General features: G+C 35.4%; 1 protein-coding gene across 1 annotated transcript in view; it reads left to right on the top strand.

The window, feature by feature from the left end:
* LOC149068535 (chorion peroxidase-like) overlaps positions 1–18,003 on the top strand; it is a 31,317-nt gene that overhangs the window by 8,058 nt on the left and 5,256 nt on the right. Inside the window, exons 6-12 of the mRNA XM_089251143.1 lie at positions 738–839; positions 946–1,068; positions 11,432–11,673; positions 11,752–11,884; positions 11,990–12,117; positions 13,506–13,708; positions 13,822–13,991. Of these exons, the coding sequence (XP_089107269.1) occupies positions 738–839; positions 946–1,068; positions 11,432–11,673; positions 11,752–11,884; positions 11,990–12,117; positions 13,506–13,708; positions 13,822–13,991 (1,101 nt within the window). The remainder of the gene's footprint in view (positions 1–737; positions 840–945; positions 1,069–11,431; positions 11,674–11,751; positions 11,885–11,989; positions 12,118–13,505; positions 13,709–13,821; positions 13,992–18,003) is intronic.

Below are 18,003 nucleotides of genomic sequence, written 5' to 3'. Positions count from 1 at the left end.
ACCGAACGCTATCACTACTACGGCTAGACTGATGTGTGCACATTATCGCCCACTAAGTGGAACTCTTCCACACTAGAGGGCGGGCGTATACGACAGGTTCCCTCAAGTGTGGTTTTTTGCACAGGTGTTCATATTATTTTGTCCAACCCCTGTATATTATTGTTATTCGTTGTACCGGTAGCATTATTTCACAGTTATTCAAAAGAATAACATAACTGTGAAATAATGCTAATACTTGCCTCAGAGACAAATATGAGGAATTGAATCCAAATAAATGAGAGATTTTATATGCTAAAAGATTCCCGTTTGGGGATAGGTAAAAGATTGTTTTATTTTTCACGTAAAAGTCTTTTATTCTTCATCCTGTGAGTGCTATTCATTAGAGACAATGAATCTCAAACGATCCCGAACTTGTACCTAGTTTCACGAGACCACCCGTGACAAAATGAGGAAAAATCAAAGAAGAATTCACAAAAGAAATTCTAGGCTGACGCCTTGATGAGGTCGGACATTTACTCTGGAATTCGTGATAACAGGGTCGATACCAGAACCAGAGATTAGAACCACACCTTCCAGAAATATAATACGATGATGTCGAGAAAATTATGTCGTTTATTAGAGCTGAATTGGCTTACACAGAGAGATAGATGTTCAAAGACAATAGAGCTCGATGTTCATATGGAATACATTCCTCAACCGAAATAAATGTTCATACACAATAATATTTTTTTTTCTAGGGCCGAGAGCGGCAACGAACCTGTTGACGTCAGCGATCGACGCGAATTTCATTTATGGATCGACGGATAAACTCGCCAAGAAATTGAGATATTTCTCGAATGGTAAGGTGAATTAATTCTTATACACTTCAACATGGAACACTTCTATCGTTATCATCATTAGAAACCCTTCATTTGTTGTTTTTTTCTCTTTCATCCTGACAATAAGGTCTTTTAAAGACGTGGGATCGATTCAAACACTTGGGGTTGAAACCATTGCTTCCAGCTTACATGGACAACCCAGAGAAAGACTGCATAGCCAGGCCTAGAAATCTTTTCTGTTTCATAGCAGGTGAGTGCAGCATGAAATCCAGGACATAGTTCATAAATATCGTAACAATTCGTGTAAAATCTACGGTGTGGTATTTACAGTTCGACTAACTTACTCATTTACGGAATAAGGACCAGACCCAGTCGCTTGTGCATTTTAAGCACATTGCCCGGAGGGCGTGGTCCAGTCGGAAAAATTGTATTTATTTTTACACAGCATTTGCCGACAAAAGAATGATATATAAAGATTGGAAATACTACGCGCGTGCGTGTTGTAATTAGAAATATCTGTGAAAACATACACTATAAAAACAAACATGTTTTGAAAGTAGAAAAATGTGAAGCGGAATATGTGAATGTGTGAAAGCCAAAATATTACAGATATATATACGCATACTCTCTTCACACCTCTGACCCAAATCTGACAATTAATTTTTTTTATTTTGATCGATTCGTGTTTATTGTGCGTCAAAATGCCTTTTAATAAGAAAAATAAACTACAATTTAGGTCGACATCTATACTAGAACCATTTGAGTTAGGTGCAAATACGTGTATCTCTCTTAGGTCCGAACGTGAAAAAAGTCATTAAAATCATTCGACAGATATAACGATATTCTGAGGACCCAGAAAAAATATCGTTCTGAAGAGATTATCGTTATATCGAGAAGTAACATTATCCTTACGTGTGATCAAATTTATGCTGGTTTTTGTCTTTTTTACATTGGTATTGTTGCTCAGAAAATGCGTTTTTATGTATTTATTCGCAACGAAAAAATTGTAATTGATTAAATTATTAATAAAATTCACTTAGATTCACTGCCTCTGTAAAGAAGCTTACCGCATTGCACTGTTGTGCCTTACACCAAAAGTAACAATATCAATTACTTCCTGTAGCTTTCGGTGATCCTTTAACGCAAAATATCGATGTTATCAGACGTCTTCAGAAGAACCAAAATAGGTGACGAAGTTAAAATTAAATTCAAAACGATTTTGAACAAAATATAAAAATATATCGTTATAGCAATTTCAGAATGATTTATCGTTGTATCGAGGTCTATGCAGAATAAAGCATTGGGGGGGGGGGGGGAGGTTTCCAGCATGGACGCTGGAATTATGATCAATCTTACAATTTGGCTTTAAAATGACTGACTGAGGTGCATGCATCTTCTCAAGGTGTACCGGTCTTCTATAGACTCTCCCTATTCCTTCCCTATAGATGTTGCTCCATGCGAGCTGGATGGAAAAAAAAGGTGATGTTCGAATGTGTGATAGTTAAATTTTTGGAGAGTTGTGTAGAAGAAAAACTATTAAATAATTGTAGCAAGCTCTGCTTGGAGCAGTAGTTTTCAACCTTATTTTGGCCATGCCCCGACTTAAGCACTTTGTAAAATACTGATGTGTCCCCCCCCCCTTCGAGAAAGACACACGGGGGGCGGGGCGTTACGACAATCAAATGTTAAAAAAATGCAGAAAAGTTAAAATATTGAAGAAAAAGTTTTTAAATGTTGTTTCAATAGATTTCTGAGAATTTGAAACGCTTTTTGAAGGGGGAGTTCCCCTCAAATTAGCTTGCGCGTAACCCCCACCCCCACCCCCGAAAAGAATATAGGTCCTACTTGCACCTCTATCCCCTTTCATGCCATATACAATAGAAATTCTTGATAGCTGACAACCATGGGACAGAAAATCTTGTTTGTGAATGGATAGCAAAATACATTGAGTCCCGTCCATGTAATTTTAATAAAAGCTTCTGCAGTATCGTTAGAAGTCCGCTAGAACGCAGTGCCCGTTAAAGGTGGGGGGGGGGGGGGGTTTACTGTAGCTCTAATTATTTGAAAATGGATCTCTTATCTACGTGGAGGAAGCCTAAAAGGCCCTTAACCTTTTTTAAAGCAGGGGTTTTCATCCTTTGAAACAGTGCGGGCTAAAATAAATTTCCATGAAGCCCAATGACCAACAAATAATATTGTAGTACCTATATTCAGTCAGTGACACCTCAATGGGTGGACAAGACGGGACCGCGGGGCTTTAAGTCGAATAGGTAGCCCTATATTATCGGAGAATTTTATTTATTTTGAGATCATGTCTCTTCATTAGATATGAAGTTCGATTAATTCTTGAGTTATATATTTATTTATAAAAAATAAGAGTTTTCATCCATTTTGAATTTTTTTCCCACTGAATATGAATTTTTCATTAATTTTGAGAAATTATTTCGTTAAAATAAATTTTCATAAATCTTCTGCCTGCTCCCGCTAATAAAGCAGATTGCCCCCCCCCCTCAAAATCCTATCCCTCCCCTGTGATTCGTGGGCCCTACGTTGGGAATCAGGAGCTTAAAGAATCATTATCACTAAAATTTTATGGGAATAACGATTTGGAAATATATCAGATTAAAATGCTATTTTTTTTTTTGGGAATACCGAGCACACTGTGTCCAATTATTCTCCGCCTTTGACGCTCTTACGGTGGAGTATAATAAAACCCCCTCTTTTACGGTCAAATAATAATTTCCCCGTTTATAATAAAGTATGCATTTCAAATCTCTGATTAACGATCACTCCTCTTTTGCGGACGCATTTTTTTTCTCTCATCGGTGTTCACAAAAGAGCGATTTTACTGTAATTCATTTCAAAAATTGTTATAAGTAGTTAATACTCGCTTATATACCGAGTAGCTCTAAAAATCTCATTGTTGAAGCATATTCATGACCGTGACCGTCGAACGTTATACAGAGCATCGAGCTCAAAATAGCCCTATACTCCTCCAAACAAAATATTACATTGGTATAAAATATGACATAAAATAATAATAATTGTAAGATTAAAATATTAAAGGGAAATGAAAATAACATTTGTTGCGGAAAATTGTCTATGAGCCTATACAGCAGCTTGTTAAACATTTGATGTCTTCATTCGTGAAACTGTCTTGACATATGAACTATTGAATGTTTGAATATTGACAAATATTATATATTTCTATTCGGAAATTTTTTTCCCACTGAATATGAATTTTTCATTAATTTTGAGAAATTATTTCGTTAAACATAAATTTTCATAAATCTCCTGACTATACAAGCGCGCACACATTTCTAAAAATTCGGACACATATTTTGTATGGAGTATGATTTTAGGTTCGATATGTTTCAGTAACTGTGGCGAGCATCATAATTGGAGATCTCTCTCAGATGTTGCTGACACGACCTTTCTTGTTCTTCGAAGTTTTCTTTTCTTTTTTTGTAATATGTGTGTGATCAGCACGTATTCGCAAGAGATCTTCACGATCTGTCCAGGGAATTTGTTAGTGTTAGTCGACATCCATGCCCGAACCAGGATTCGAACTCAGACCTGCACAGTCAGAAGTTAGTGCCCTAACCACTGGACTGTCAGGCGGGAGTTTCGAGATAGCTCCTTGATGTGGAAATACATAGACGGCACCTTCAAATCTGCAGAGGCGGAAAATTTTGGTGCTCCAGTGAAGTGCCTGAGAACGCGATTCTGGAATCGTTGTAATTTGTACATATTGCTCTTAGATGCGAAAGCCTAAGTTGGGGCACCATGTGTCAACACTAGGCGAACGATTTGTTCGCACATCAAAACTTCAAACTAAGTTTAAACTTCGGATAGCAGAATCTCAATAAATTCTCTAACAGGATCTGAGTCTTTTTGATTTTGTTCTGGGTATGGAGCCTGAAGTTGAGTCTTTCATCCAGGGTGACAACCAGGTACTTAGTTTGAGTAGATGGCACATCTTGTCGGTCTATGATGATCTTCGCGTTTGATGGGATATCTCGGTTTGTGAGCCGTATCATCACACATTTGTTCACATTCAACTTGGCATTGTTGTATGCGTTCCATCTTCCGACATTTGTAATCAGCTCCTGGAGGTTACTTAGCGCTTTCAAGGGCTTCCTGTTGGTTGAAATTAATATAGCATCTTCTCGTGTATAAACCCAGGATGCCCTTTTGTGTATCATCAGGCCCAAGTTGGAGCCTTGGTTAATTCCGGCGGTTATTAATTTCCTCGGTTAATTCTTTTTCCTGATAATGAGTCGTCTATCTTGACCTGAAAGGTCTGAAGAGATAGACGAACTCAAAAATTTCATTATGATGAGGGCGGAGTAACATATTCAACAGAACAGAATTTAATTTATTTCGTCGTTTCTCAGCCCAATGAGGCTGTCTGACGACTTACAAATAGCCTTTCTGAGGCGTTGTGAATGAGAAAGACAAGTTTGTACATGTATGTGTACAGCATGAGTGTGTGTTTGTATAGAGCAGCGGTTCCCAACCGAGGGTACGTAAACCAACACGAGAGGCAGTTAGGGGGTACGTGAGAAGAAAATGGTACTGGTGGCCATCCATCAAAAAAAAGAAAATAATAATTAAAAAACATTAAAAAGAATTTTTAATGCAGGTAGAGGTTTTTCTAATATTGTCAGTTGTAATATATTGACCTCCCTATCAATAAAATCTTCTATAACAGAGGAGTTGCGTCCACTGGAAGGTTCGGCCTTCCCGCCCGCGCCCAACCTATGATCGGTATTTGTGAATTCTTTCCTCTCCACTCACATTTCTTTGGCGTTTTAGATTTGATTGTTGAAGCATGCCAGGCAGCGCATAAAAGCGAAGAATTAATTCGTGTTGTATTTAACTTTTGTTGTAGGCGTGTGCGTGTTGTTCCCACAATTTTCTACGTCAACTTTTCTACCAAGCACCTACTACTCCCGTGATTTGCGCTATGGATCAGCGGCTGAAAACTAGATCTGTGCGGAAGCGGACTGAAACACCAAAATGAAATACCGTGCACCTGTAAACGTGAAAACGTATTTTGAATCTTCCAAAAGTGATTCTGCCAAAGCTACCGAAACCTCCTACTAAATTAGCTATCGTAATGCGAGACGAGGAAAAAATCACACTATTGGTGAAAAGATGCTGTCAGATGCATGTTTGCAGAGGAAAGTGCTCTTATAATGAGTTTAATTTCTCTGTCAAATAATACGGTGTCTCGAAGAACACAGGACATGTCAGACGATGTTGAGAACACAGTCATTAGTCACGTCAAAGGTTGTGAATTTTTTTTCCATCCAAGTCGATGAAAGCACCGACGTTGCGCAATATTCTGTGCTACTTGTAATTGCTAAGTACTTGAAAGAGAATTCGAAGTAAGTATTTTTATTTGTCATCCATTGAAGGGGTCGTACGACTGTTAAAGACTTATTTGAAGAAATTAATCATTATTATTGAAAAAAGAATTTAATGGTTAAAATGAATTGGGCTCACAACAGATGAAGGAAAATCCCCCGAAAATCCCCCGTCGTGGCAGAAGTCGCTCACAAAATGAAATGGGCTCGCTACTATATTCACAGACAGATCCCTGCATCGAAACCGTTGTCTCCAAATTTGCAAAACGTTCTCGGTGAAGCGGTCAAGGTTGTCAACTTTATATCAAGATGAATCCTACCAACTACAGGTTGTTTAAATTGTTATGTGAAGACATGAACATCCTTCACAACGCTTTGCTTTTGCACACCGAAGTTAGGTGGTTGTCCCGAGGTTAAGTCCTGACGTTGCTGTTCGAACTTCGGCACGAGGTAGCCCTTTTTTTTGGGAAGTGTTTGAAACACTTCACGATTTCTTGCCACAAGCTGAGCTAAATTTAACAGTCGACCACTTGGAAGGATTAAAATCCTCGTTTGAAAAATATTTTTCAGAGCCGGAAATTGGTGATCGGTGAATATCTAATCTTTTCAAAGAAGAGTATTGAGTATTTTGAACCGGCTTCACATTGTTGATTCCAAAAAAGGAGAAATTGCTAGAGCTCGCATCACATACCACTCTGAAGATTCTCTTCAATGACGGAATGGTGAACCTTGACAGTTTTTGGGCTTGCCGCGGTGAGAATACATTGAATTTTCTAGAAAAGACATAATGTTTTTGTTGCCGCCTGTTAGCATGGAGCTTGTTGAACAGGCGTTTTCTTCGTATACTAAATACAATAACAAATTGAACGCAACTCCGGATTTGAGTTTGCAGTTATCCTCTTTTGAGCCTAATTTTTCAAAACTTTGTAATTCAATTTACAATCCCAAACATCACATTAATTTTTTTCCAAGTCTTTGTGTTAATTTGTTTGCTTACTTAAAAAATAAAAAAAGCTAAATAATGAATTTATTTTATTTAATTCAACATGCCCCTTTTTTTGAAGTTTTTCGAAAACTGTAATGGGGGAAAAAGATTGGAGGGGGGAGACTGGAGGATTTGGGGGGGGGGGGAGTGGGGGGGGGGAACGCGGAAAGGAATCGAGCAAGCTGGGGGTACGCGGACTGAAAAAGGTTGGGAACCACTGGTTTAGAGTAATCAAAAGTCCAGTCTAACGTCATATCCAAAGTACAAATGTTAATGGAGCAACGTATGCGAATAAAAATGTTTAATATAATCATGAGCGATACAATACGAGAAGCTATCCATTCTTAGAATAAGACAACCATAAGTATTCTTTATGGGCATTGTATAATATTTTATCATGTGTATATATTGTTTATAATTTGTGTTAATTGCATTTCTAATTGGATTGCTGTTTTTTTTTTTAAATATATGACATCCATATTTTTATGGGCATCTTTTTATCAGCCACCTCGTTGGGCATTTTGCCTGTTGTGGTCGTTGCTAGTTGATGCGAACTGAGCTCTCGTCTTCTTCGTCTTGGTTTCTCTACTTAGGTAGAGATATTGATCAGTCAATGGCAAAATGGTTGCTTAAAAACAACCACCAGTAATTTTTTTTTTTTAAATTATATATAATCCTTTATGTATAAAATATTCTCACTAATACAAAACAATATCAATATACTGTCAACAGTTTTCAAGGGTTTAAACATTACACTTACTTTCAAAATAAATCTCGTCGACTACAAATATTCTCACAATATGTACAATATTAAACAATCAGTTTTTCACAAAGTGATTAACACAACACAAGTTTACAGCATATTTTGCAATATATTTCCATTTAGACAAAAAATGATATGTATATATACATGAAAACTCCAACAATGTCACCAAAACCATTCAATATGATTTCTAAACATTTGACAAACATATTTAAAAAATATATAATTATAAATAGAAAAATAGAGTATAAGGTTACAAATGGTCATTAGAATTTACAGAACCTCAATACACTCCTCAGAATCATATTATGTAACTCTTGAACATTTGACAATTATATTAGATTAAAAAATCTATGCTGATTAGGTCACATAACAAATAGTTATATAATTCACATAACGTTCATATCATATACCTTTCAATTAAAATTTAATTTCGTTTACAGGAGCTGATATATTACATGACTGTATTTACATGAACTAATCTCACTACACCAATGTTAAAAATGGAATTGACCGGTAGTGATTAACATTTCCATCATTTCCAACATTTTACAAAAATTTGATGAAATTTATTTATAGTAATATTTATCTATACTATGCTGTGGTACATTATTAATAAAAATACAAGGTCTTTTTAATCATAACTTCAGTATGATTAACCATTATTGCTTGTTCTACGACAATTAAAATTCCTTTCTAAAATTTGTAACCAAGATATTCTTTGGTCTTAGCTGTGATAATTTCTGTTCAGCTGGGTATTGTATTTGTATTTATGAAATTTTACCTAAAAATGATATTTATAAAACTATGTAAGTGTGGTATTAAAAAGAATAAAATAAAAAAATACCAAAATTGAAAAAATGTAAAAAAAATTATAGCATACATAAAAACGAAACTGAAGTTTACTGTTTTCAATAATAGATGGCGTTTTCAAAACAAACACGAAAGCGCGTGGTTACGGGCAAATGCTATGTAGTGAAAATGACTTGAAAGGTAATTCGATTCGATTTTGAAGACACTTCTTTCAATGATTACGCTCATTAACATATTGGTCCGAACTGTCAAATATTACCGTGTTTAATTATTGATATCGAATTATTGCCACATCATTTGTCATAAAATTTCGATGCAAAGTGCTTGCATGTATGAATTTCTGAATTCAAGCACACATGCGCGGCATTTATTCTTCTCGCTTGCACATGAGCTTCTTTTTGCATGTTACGATGTCTATTATCTGAATATATACGCGATTTATATATATACATATATAGTTTCAATCATAACCGATGTTGGAAAATTCTATTTTTCCTCACGTTGCATGGTAGAGAGAGGTACGGAATGATCACTTTTCCGTTCGTAATACAGGGTGTTTCGATATTCGCACTCAACATAATTTATGAATGTTTTTTCCGAATGAATATCAACTATTTAATTGAAAATAACAGATAAAACTTATGAACTGAAACATTTCCTTTAATAGAAGTTGAAAAAACTTACAATTTACAAGAAATGTTGAAAATGTAAGCCTTTTTCGCATAGGGACATTCTTTTTTTAACAGATTGCTCGAAACTTTACAATGTCTCTGAGAATTTATGTGTGATATTACATTAGTGGTGTTAGTCTTGTGTTTATGGATCACACGTGGAACACATTGGAATGCTCTATATTGTTAAGATTGCCCGAAATTTTGGTATTGGTCCCTCATATTGTTCATGAATAACCCTTATATGATTTTAAAAAAATTGTTTTTTGCGCTATATTGCAACATCGGATATTGGAGGGGGTCTATTTTTTTCGATTCCACTGTTGATGCCAAAGTCGACATAAACATTATTACCCAATTTATTTCACTGTTGAACAGCGATGAATGCGACTCCTGATTTCAACAGGATTGAGCCACACGTTAATAGAAAGTTTCATGTTTTAACTGAGTTTTCTGTCGCTCGTGTCATTACACGTGGACTCAGGCTGCCTGTCACCGGACTTGAAACCTTAGTACTTTTTTCTTTGGGGACTATCTAGAAAATGTGGTGTGCTGCAATAATCCACATACGATTGATAAACTTAAGACTAACACCACTAGTACAATATCAGACACTAATTCTCAGAGGCTTCGTAAATTACTCGAGCAACCTGGTAAAAAGATGTGCCTACGTGTGTGTGGGAAAGGCCTACATTTTTCATATTAACTGTAAATTTCGCGTTTTTCCAATTTTTGTAAGTTTTTTCAACTTCTATTAAAGGTAATGTTTCAATTGATAAGTTTAATCTGTTATTTTTTGCAAAACTGCCATGTTTATTCAAAAAATGTTTTTTGGTGATATCTTCTATATATATAAAATAGATTTTCTGTGTGTCTGTCTCTCTGTGTGTGTATATGTTCTCTATACAAATCTATAATTTTAGATCGATCGTCACCAAATTTGGCATATATACCAAATGGGACCCGACTTGAACGATAGGCTACTTTAAAATTTCATCAGAGCAGGGCAAGTGCCCCAAATGGGCAAAAAACTGTCGGGTAACAATGGTTTTTGGACCTCAACAATCACTTTCCGAACATTTACTTTGGTTACCGTGGTTCCCTAGCAATGCGTTTCAGACGTGTACCGTATATGCCTTTACAACGGTTTGTCACTTCTTTAATGCTGTTACTATATGTATATGTATAATAATTTATGCCTTTATAATGGTTTGCCACATTTTCAATCCTGCCAGTAACGAGGCTTTTTGAATAGATGCCAATCATCATCAGCATCGCTTTGAGGGTCAAGAAAAGGGTGATCCTCATAGAAATCAGTGTTAAAATTGCCGATTTTACTGTAGAAATGCTAACATTTTGTGGAGTTTTCTGTCACATAAATAACTTTAAAAATTGTATTGAATTATATATTTTTGAAATATTGAGTTCGCTTAGAGATATACGAAACCCAGGAGATCAAATATGAAGTAATTAGCCGGACCTACTTTTGAGTTGGACATTCATGCAATGACATTGATTTCAACTTTTTATTTATATCTTCTCAAGCATGAAAATTAATGTCTCCGTATTGTCTTTTGATATTCAACTGCATAAATTCATAGTTTAGGATGTTTTAAAATTAATTATGGGCCAGTAAAGTACATCGAAGAAATTCCACAGCTCCAATTAAGCATTTTTGAAAGCTGAAACAGGCAGATGAATAACTTACAGTTCAGGGGGGGGGGATCGAAATACCTAGCGCCCCTTATAAAAGGAAAAAAATATATTCGTTTCTGTTTCTTTAAATCTAGATTTGTTTATTTCATGAAGTCGCGCAGGAAGTCGCCATATTGGTTAACTTAGACACGGTTTGAATGTCCCTCAAAGAAAGAGGGAGATATCACGTGATCCAAACAGCCTCATTGAAAAATACCCGGGCAGTGCCGGGTATTATAGCTAGTGTATGAATAAAAATAAGTATCAAATGCAACAATAAATTTCAAAGGTATTTCCTCTTTATCGAAATCCAGGTGATGAGAGGGTGAATGAACAGATCCACCTAACCGTATTCCATACGTTATACGTCCGAGACCATAACCGAATGGCCTCAGAGCTAAGACAGCTGAATCCTCTCTGGGATGACGATCGTATTTATCAAGAAACCAGGCACATAATGGCAGCTATGGTCCAACACATCACCTATAACGAATTCTTGCCCATGGTACTTGGACCCGAAGTGATAGAAAAACACAATTTAACTCTTCTTAAGAAGGTGAGTGCTCTTTACTAATCAGACGTAATATGATTTTCGTGTAGTTCTTAAATTCTTTATAAATATGAGTTTTCGCAGGGTTACTGGAATGGATACGATTCAAACACCAATATGGGGCTGTCGAGCGCTTTCCAAGCAGCTGCTTTCCGTTTCGGTCATACTCATATACAGGGCAGAGTACGAACGTATGACAAGAACCACGAATTCATAGGTGCGTTGAATAATCTTTATTTTCAGGTGAAAAACCTTGTCGATTGATGACTCGAATGTCACGATAATACGTATAAAATAATGCATCAATTCAATAACATTGCAGATGCCATAGAACTCAGAGAACTTTTACGGCATCCGTTTATACTCTACGAACCGAAAGTCATGGATGAACTGATTGGTGGACTCATAAATACACCGGCTCAGAGATATGACCCGTTCATCACATCTGAGGTGATCCTTTTTTTTAAGGCGACTGCCTGCCTTCAGATTGCGAATTGCGTTAAAATTTTTGAAATCATTTTCACTTGTTTACTTGGAAGTGCACTTAGTCTAGATTTCAAAACTGCTTGATTCTAAGCTCTACGATAAATAGAAGCGAATTTATTGCCAATTAAGCAAATCGATTTTGATTATATTAGTTTGAAAATGAAATATTTGAATGCCTTTTTTGAAGATTTGCATTTTTTGCTTTTTCACTTCAAGAGAAACTTGATTTCTCAAGCATTTTTCAAAATATCGCCATAAAACTTTCCCACTGTGTTTTAAACAGCTCTGCATGCGCAATAAATTAAAAAGTAAGAAATATTTTTCAAAACTTTTGATTTATGTATGATTTTGAATTGAGAATATCGAGTATTTTTAACGAAAAATTCGTGTTTTCTCACGTATACAATCATATTTTGATAGTATTCTGAAACTTTTAGTTTATTGCACAGAGCAATGTCATAAGCAATAATCTGAGTGAAGAACATGTTGATACAAGCAGTGGATTTTAGCGTGCATGTCTAGCAGAAGTACTTAAAATATGTTTTTTATATATATCTTATGGTAAATCTGATATCTCTTATATATAATAACCGGTTATTTTGCATAATCGCCAAACGTTTTGATAAGTTTAATAAATATCTCCAAATTTACCGCTTTTACCGGCTATTATGCATAGTACGCAAGCGTCGTTGGTAAAGCTAATAAGTACAAAACAATTATCATATGTAGTGTTTATGATATACTTATATGATAATTCATACATGTATTACGCCATTATATTGGAGTACGATCGTGAAATTTGTTACTATTATATCGGGGTACGATTATATTAATCACCCACATACTAGGCTCATTGAGTTTTTTTTCACATTTATCGCATTCAACAATTACACTAAGGTATTATGCATAATCACAGGTAAAAGCGATAAATTTCAAGTATCTATCAAATTCACCAACAAAACTTGGTTATTATGCATAATCGCCATTAAAAGTGATAATATATTCAGTGTTTATCAAAGTTACCAAGATGATTGATAAGTATGCATGATGACCAGTTATTCTACATGATGACCAGTTATTCTACATAATAACCGGTTATTACATTCACCGTAACATATATATTCCTGAAATAACATTTATTTTCTTAATTTTTTACCATATCCAAACCAAAACGTCATTCGTTTTATCAAAAATGAACTTTTTAAGAAAAAAGTACCCCGGAGGCAAGCAGTCACCATGATAATGATTGTGAATCATTATGATGGGCATTATTCATCATTATTCATATTGATTAATGAATTACGAAGATAATCAGTAATAAGCGTTATAAATACGTAATTGTTTTACTAAAGGTTACGAACCACCTTTTCCAAGAGCACCATCAACCGTTCGGACTGGACCTGGCAGCCACAAACATCATGAGGGGTCGAGAGCAAGGCCTTCCACCGTATAATAATTTCAGGGAATGGTGTGGGCTGCCCAGGGTCAGAAGTTTTTCTGACCTCGAACCAATCATGAGCAATAGCACGGCAATGAAATATTCGAAAATATACAAGTATGAATATATAAATATTTCTATAATATAACCCAATTTCAATTGTAGCATGATTTTACTAATGAGTTGAAATCGATGGCATTTGATAATTTTATTTGCATTATGCACTCAAGGCATCCGGATGACATAGATCTGTGGTCAGCGGGGGTATCGGAGCGTTCATTGCCTGGTGCCGTCGTAGGACCTACCTTCGCCTGTATCATTGGCAAGCAGTTCAGCAATCTACGGAAAGGTGACAGTTTCTGGTATGAGAATCAGGGAATGCCTTCGTCATTCACGCCCGGTAAGTGCAGTTTTTTACGAAATTATTTTAAGCGAATTCGTGGGGAGGGGGGGGGAAGCATTTGCGACACGATTGGGGTGGGGGGGGGGGTTAAAATTAAACTCTAATGCAGCGTTTCTCAACCTATGGTCCGTGGACCAGAGATGGCATAAGTGGTCCGTAGGCAGACTTGATAAAATTATTCACCCGTTGTAATTGATGTTAGTAATATTCATATAGATTCAAATAAAATTGTTCCTTCATACTCAGGTTCACCATACATCATCGAGGAAAACGCAGGAAATTGCAATTCTATTACGACACCAAATTTTGTCAATATTAACAATTTATTATTTTTAATGTAATTCGCTAATTACTGCTAAAATTGCTGAAGCGTGTGGAAATTAAGGGCTACTACAAATCGCAGAACACACATTTGATGAAAAAATATTCAAGTGATCTGATGACCATATTTCCTTGAGGTAAAATAAAATACGGCAGACTGGGATCTCTCTTAAATAATAATCCTTAAAATACGAAACATCGTGAATTGCCATCAAAAAACATTGTCAGAAGTAGGCACAATCACGATCGTAATTCAATTTTCGAAAACATTGAGAACGAAACGTTGAACCTGACAAACGTGTGGGATGAATATTTATAATTTTTGGTATAATTGTCATAATATATATATATAATTTATATCATGAAACGCTGTGTGTGTTTGACTTTAATAAATATTACTAGCTCAAATAAGTATCGTTAAAAAAACGAAACAGATGCATAAAAAAAACTAGAACGAAAGTTACAGTAATGTACCGTAATACGGGACACAATGGTCCATCAAATTGTTTCAGGCATTTTATTGATCCTTCTTTCAGAAAGGTTGAGAAACACTGCTCTAATAAAATTAATATTAATAAAATAAATCTTACTTTTTTTCATACAAGGTAAAGCAACATTCAATACGCTTTATTTTCTTATTAATTTATTGCATTAAAAATTGTTTTACGGCTTGTATCCAAATTTATGTCATCAGTTCAGAAATTATTTGGCAAAAAAATGAGTTCAAATTTCGCTGATAAGGAACGCTGTGCCATCCTATTCTTCGGATGACATGCGACAGAATAAAAATTGCTCAAACGTTTACAATTACTTTCTCAGGCAGTCTTCCACAGCAGGTTACTATCTTCCGAACAAGAACTTTTCTTGAAAATCCATGAATATTTACTGTAATACAATTTTGTGAACGGAATTCTGTATTTAAAACCAATTTCATCCTCATATCTGGGTGCCTCTTGTCAATGGACTTAGTAAAAAAAAATCAGAGCAGGCAAAATTAATACGGGTAAATAAAAAATCCATAATCTTGGTTCAAAACTTATACTTGTAATAACACAATTTGGTAAAATTTTACGAATTTTTAAAAATTACAGTGAATTTCGGTGCACTCTGTATTTATTATACGCATTTAAAATACGGGGTATCCTATAAATCAGTGAATATTTTAAAATTCATAAAAACTAAACAAATAGCTATAGGGGACCGTGACCGTGAACAAGTGATACAGAGCGCCAGATCAAATAATATTTAAATTTTAGATCTACATCTCCTTCATCATGGGTTTTCACTACTAATGTGAAAAATTGTAATAAGACTTTATGTTATATTCTTATTCAATTTTACCCATCTACTCCTCCCCCCCCCCCCAGATAATTGCAGCCCTTATATTTTCAAAATCTCCTTCCAGCGAGCCCTTCAGCTATAGGAGAATTGCTATTTGCCAAAAAGTTATTACGAAGGGGGATTTTTTTTTTGTGCAGAAAACATTTAATTTGAATTTTCGTCGATAGGGGACACTGCACAAAAGCAAATAACTGGAAATAATGAAATCAGAGTCCTGTGAAATGCAGGGTGTGCATTTACAGCTGGAAAAAATAAATCGAAAATTTAAAGTTAAAATTTCAGAATTTTCTTGTTGCTAGCGTTCACATAAGGTTTTCATTGTGAGGTTGACATTGGTGGATAAAGTACTATTGGTGAAGTCACACGAATCGTTCGAATTTTCGTCAATAGAAGACGCTGAGCAACAAGTCGTGCAGGAGTAATTGAACCTTAATTTTCCTTCAATCTGTGTCCGAAACTCTGGTTCAGCTTCATCGCCAATAGTGCTTTATCCACCAATCGCAATATCGCAATGAGGACGTTATGTCAGCGCCAATAACATGGAAACTATATAAGAAATGAACTCTTAATCGTAAATACCCTGGGTGGCACGCCCGTGGTACGCCATGTGTCAGGACTGGCACGCGAACACTTTTCAAAAGTTAAAGAAATTTTATTACATTTTTCACAATCAAAAAAAAATCTCTCCAACTCAACAATTATTTTCTTATGAATGATACTCTTGTTGCCTGTCGTTCAGTTTCTCAGCTTTGCGCATAGTCGCTGGACGTCCCATGTGAACGAGATTCAGGATGATCCACGTGGCGGGGGAGGGGGGGGGGAGAATGCATTCTATAAAACAATTACATAGTATATGTATCCATGAATTCTTGAGGGGGTACTAAGCCCTTTTACAAAGTTTATTGGGGAGGTGGCAGGGGCCCAAGCACCCTTAATCCTCAGATTCCGGTGTCTATGCCCACATGGAGCAGGTAAGATGAACTTTTCTACCGATATATTAGGTTACATGCACACTCTGCATTGCGGTAATCAAATTTATGACTTTGAAATAAAAACAATTTAGAACTAAAAAAAAATGGGAAATTGATCATCTTTACGAAAAAAGAGCACAGCCGAACAATATTTTGCGGAATCTGAGAGAATGCTAGTGCCCCGTAAGAGATATTAACGCGCGCGCGCGCGCATTCGAATATTTCGTCAATTTTTATGAATTTTTAAACTATTTACGACTTTATGGACACCCTGTATAAAGTCGTTTTTCTGATATTGATATCAATAGAAAGTTTTTCTGGTACTTGATCTGCTGTTAGAAGGCAGTGCGAGTTTCACTCGTGTTATTTATATAAATATGCAAATACATAGACCACAACACGCAAAATGCCCAACCAGGTGGCTGAGAAAAAGATGCCCATAACAAATATGGTTGTCCTATATTTCAAAAATACAGAAATCCAATTGAACATAAAAGCATAAGCATAAAAGCATTGTTTTTAAAAAAATATAAAAATTACTGGCTCCAAGAGTTCCGTCAATAGGAAAGGTAGCAAAAGATATTCGTATTGTGAAGGATGATTATTAAAAAACGAATTATATGCACTAAAAAGTGGCAAAATATGCACTACAAAGCTTAAAAAAAAAATGAAAAATATTGAGAAAAAAGAGCATAAAAAAAGAAAATAAGTATACAAGAAAAATATGCATCCAAAATCAAAAAAAAATTCATGTTAAAATAATTGAACTATGGCCTAGCAAGAAAGGAAAAACATGCGCAAAAAATGGAGGAAACATGCATTTAGAAGTTCAAAAATAAACATTTGAAAAATTTCCTAAAAAAATATCCCCAAATAGAACAATAATCAATGGTGAAACATTTGCTTGAAAAAGGTAATTTGAAGACCTTTCTATCTTTTTGATAGAGATAATCTTGAAAACTTTAGTATAATGGTAATAGAAAAATATGCTAAAAATATGTATTTATTTCGAAATTTCGGTGATTTTATGCATTTATATGCAGAGTAACTATAAAGTGATAAAATATGCAATTGCATATGCACTTTATGCGTTTGCACATTATCCAGGCTATACTGATTATGATTAATAATACGGTTTCAAAACCACTGTAAAGTAAGAACCTCTGGTCAGAATAACTTGCAAATCTACATGAATACTCCTGATGCAATGGAATTTTGTTTAGCAGAGGTAAAAAAAAAAGTACTTAAAACATAGCCGATAAGAGGCTCTATACACGAAACACGGGAAATTCGCTCGCACAGTGGAAACAGTAGTCGGCCAGGGCTTCATAATTTATGGAAATATGGCAAAAAATGTAAGCACAAAACAAACACTT

This window comes from Pholcus phalangioides, unplaced genomic scaffold, assembly GCF_987345545.1.
Source record: "Pholcus phalangioides strain wild (caught in Gottingen) unplaced genomic scaffold, Ppha-v1.0 ptg000024l_1, whole genome shotgun sequence".
NCBI classification, from domain to species: domain Eukaryota; kingdom Metazoa; phylum Arthropoda; class Arachnida; order Araneae; family Pholcidae; genus Pholcus; species Pholcus phalangioides.
The sequence above is the reverse complement of the archived record's forward strand: the minus strand, read 5'-3'. Positions and strand labels throughout refer to the sequence as shown.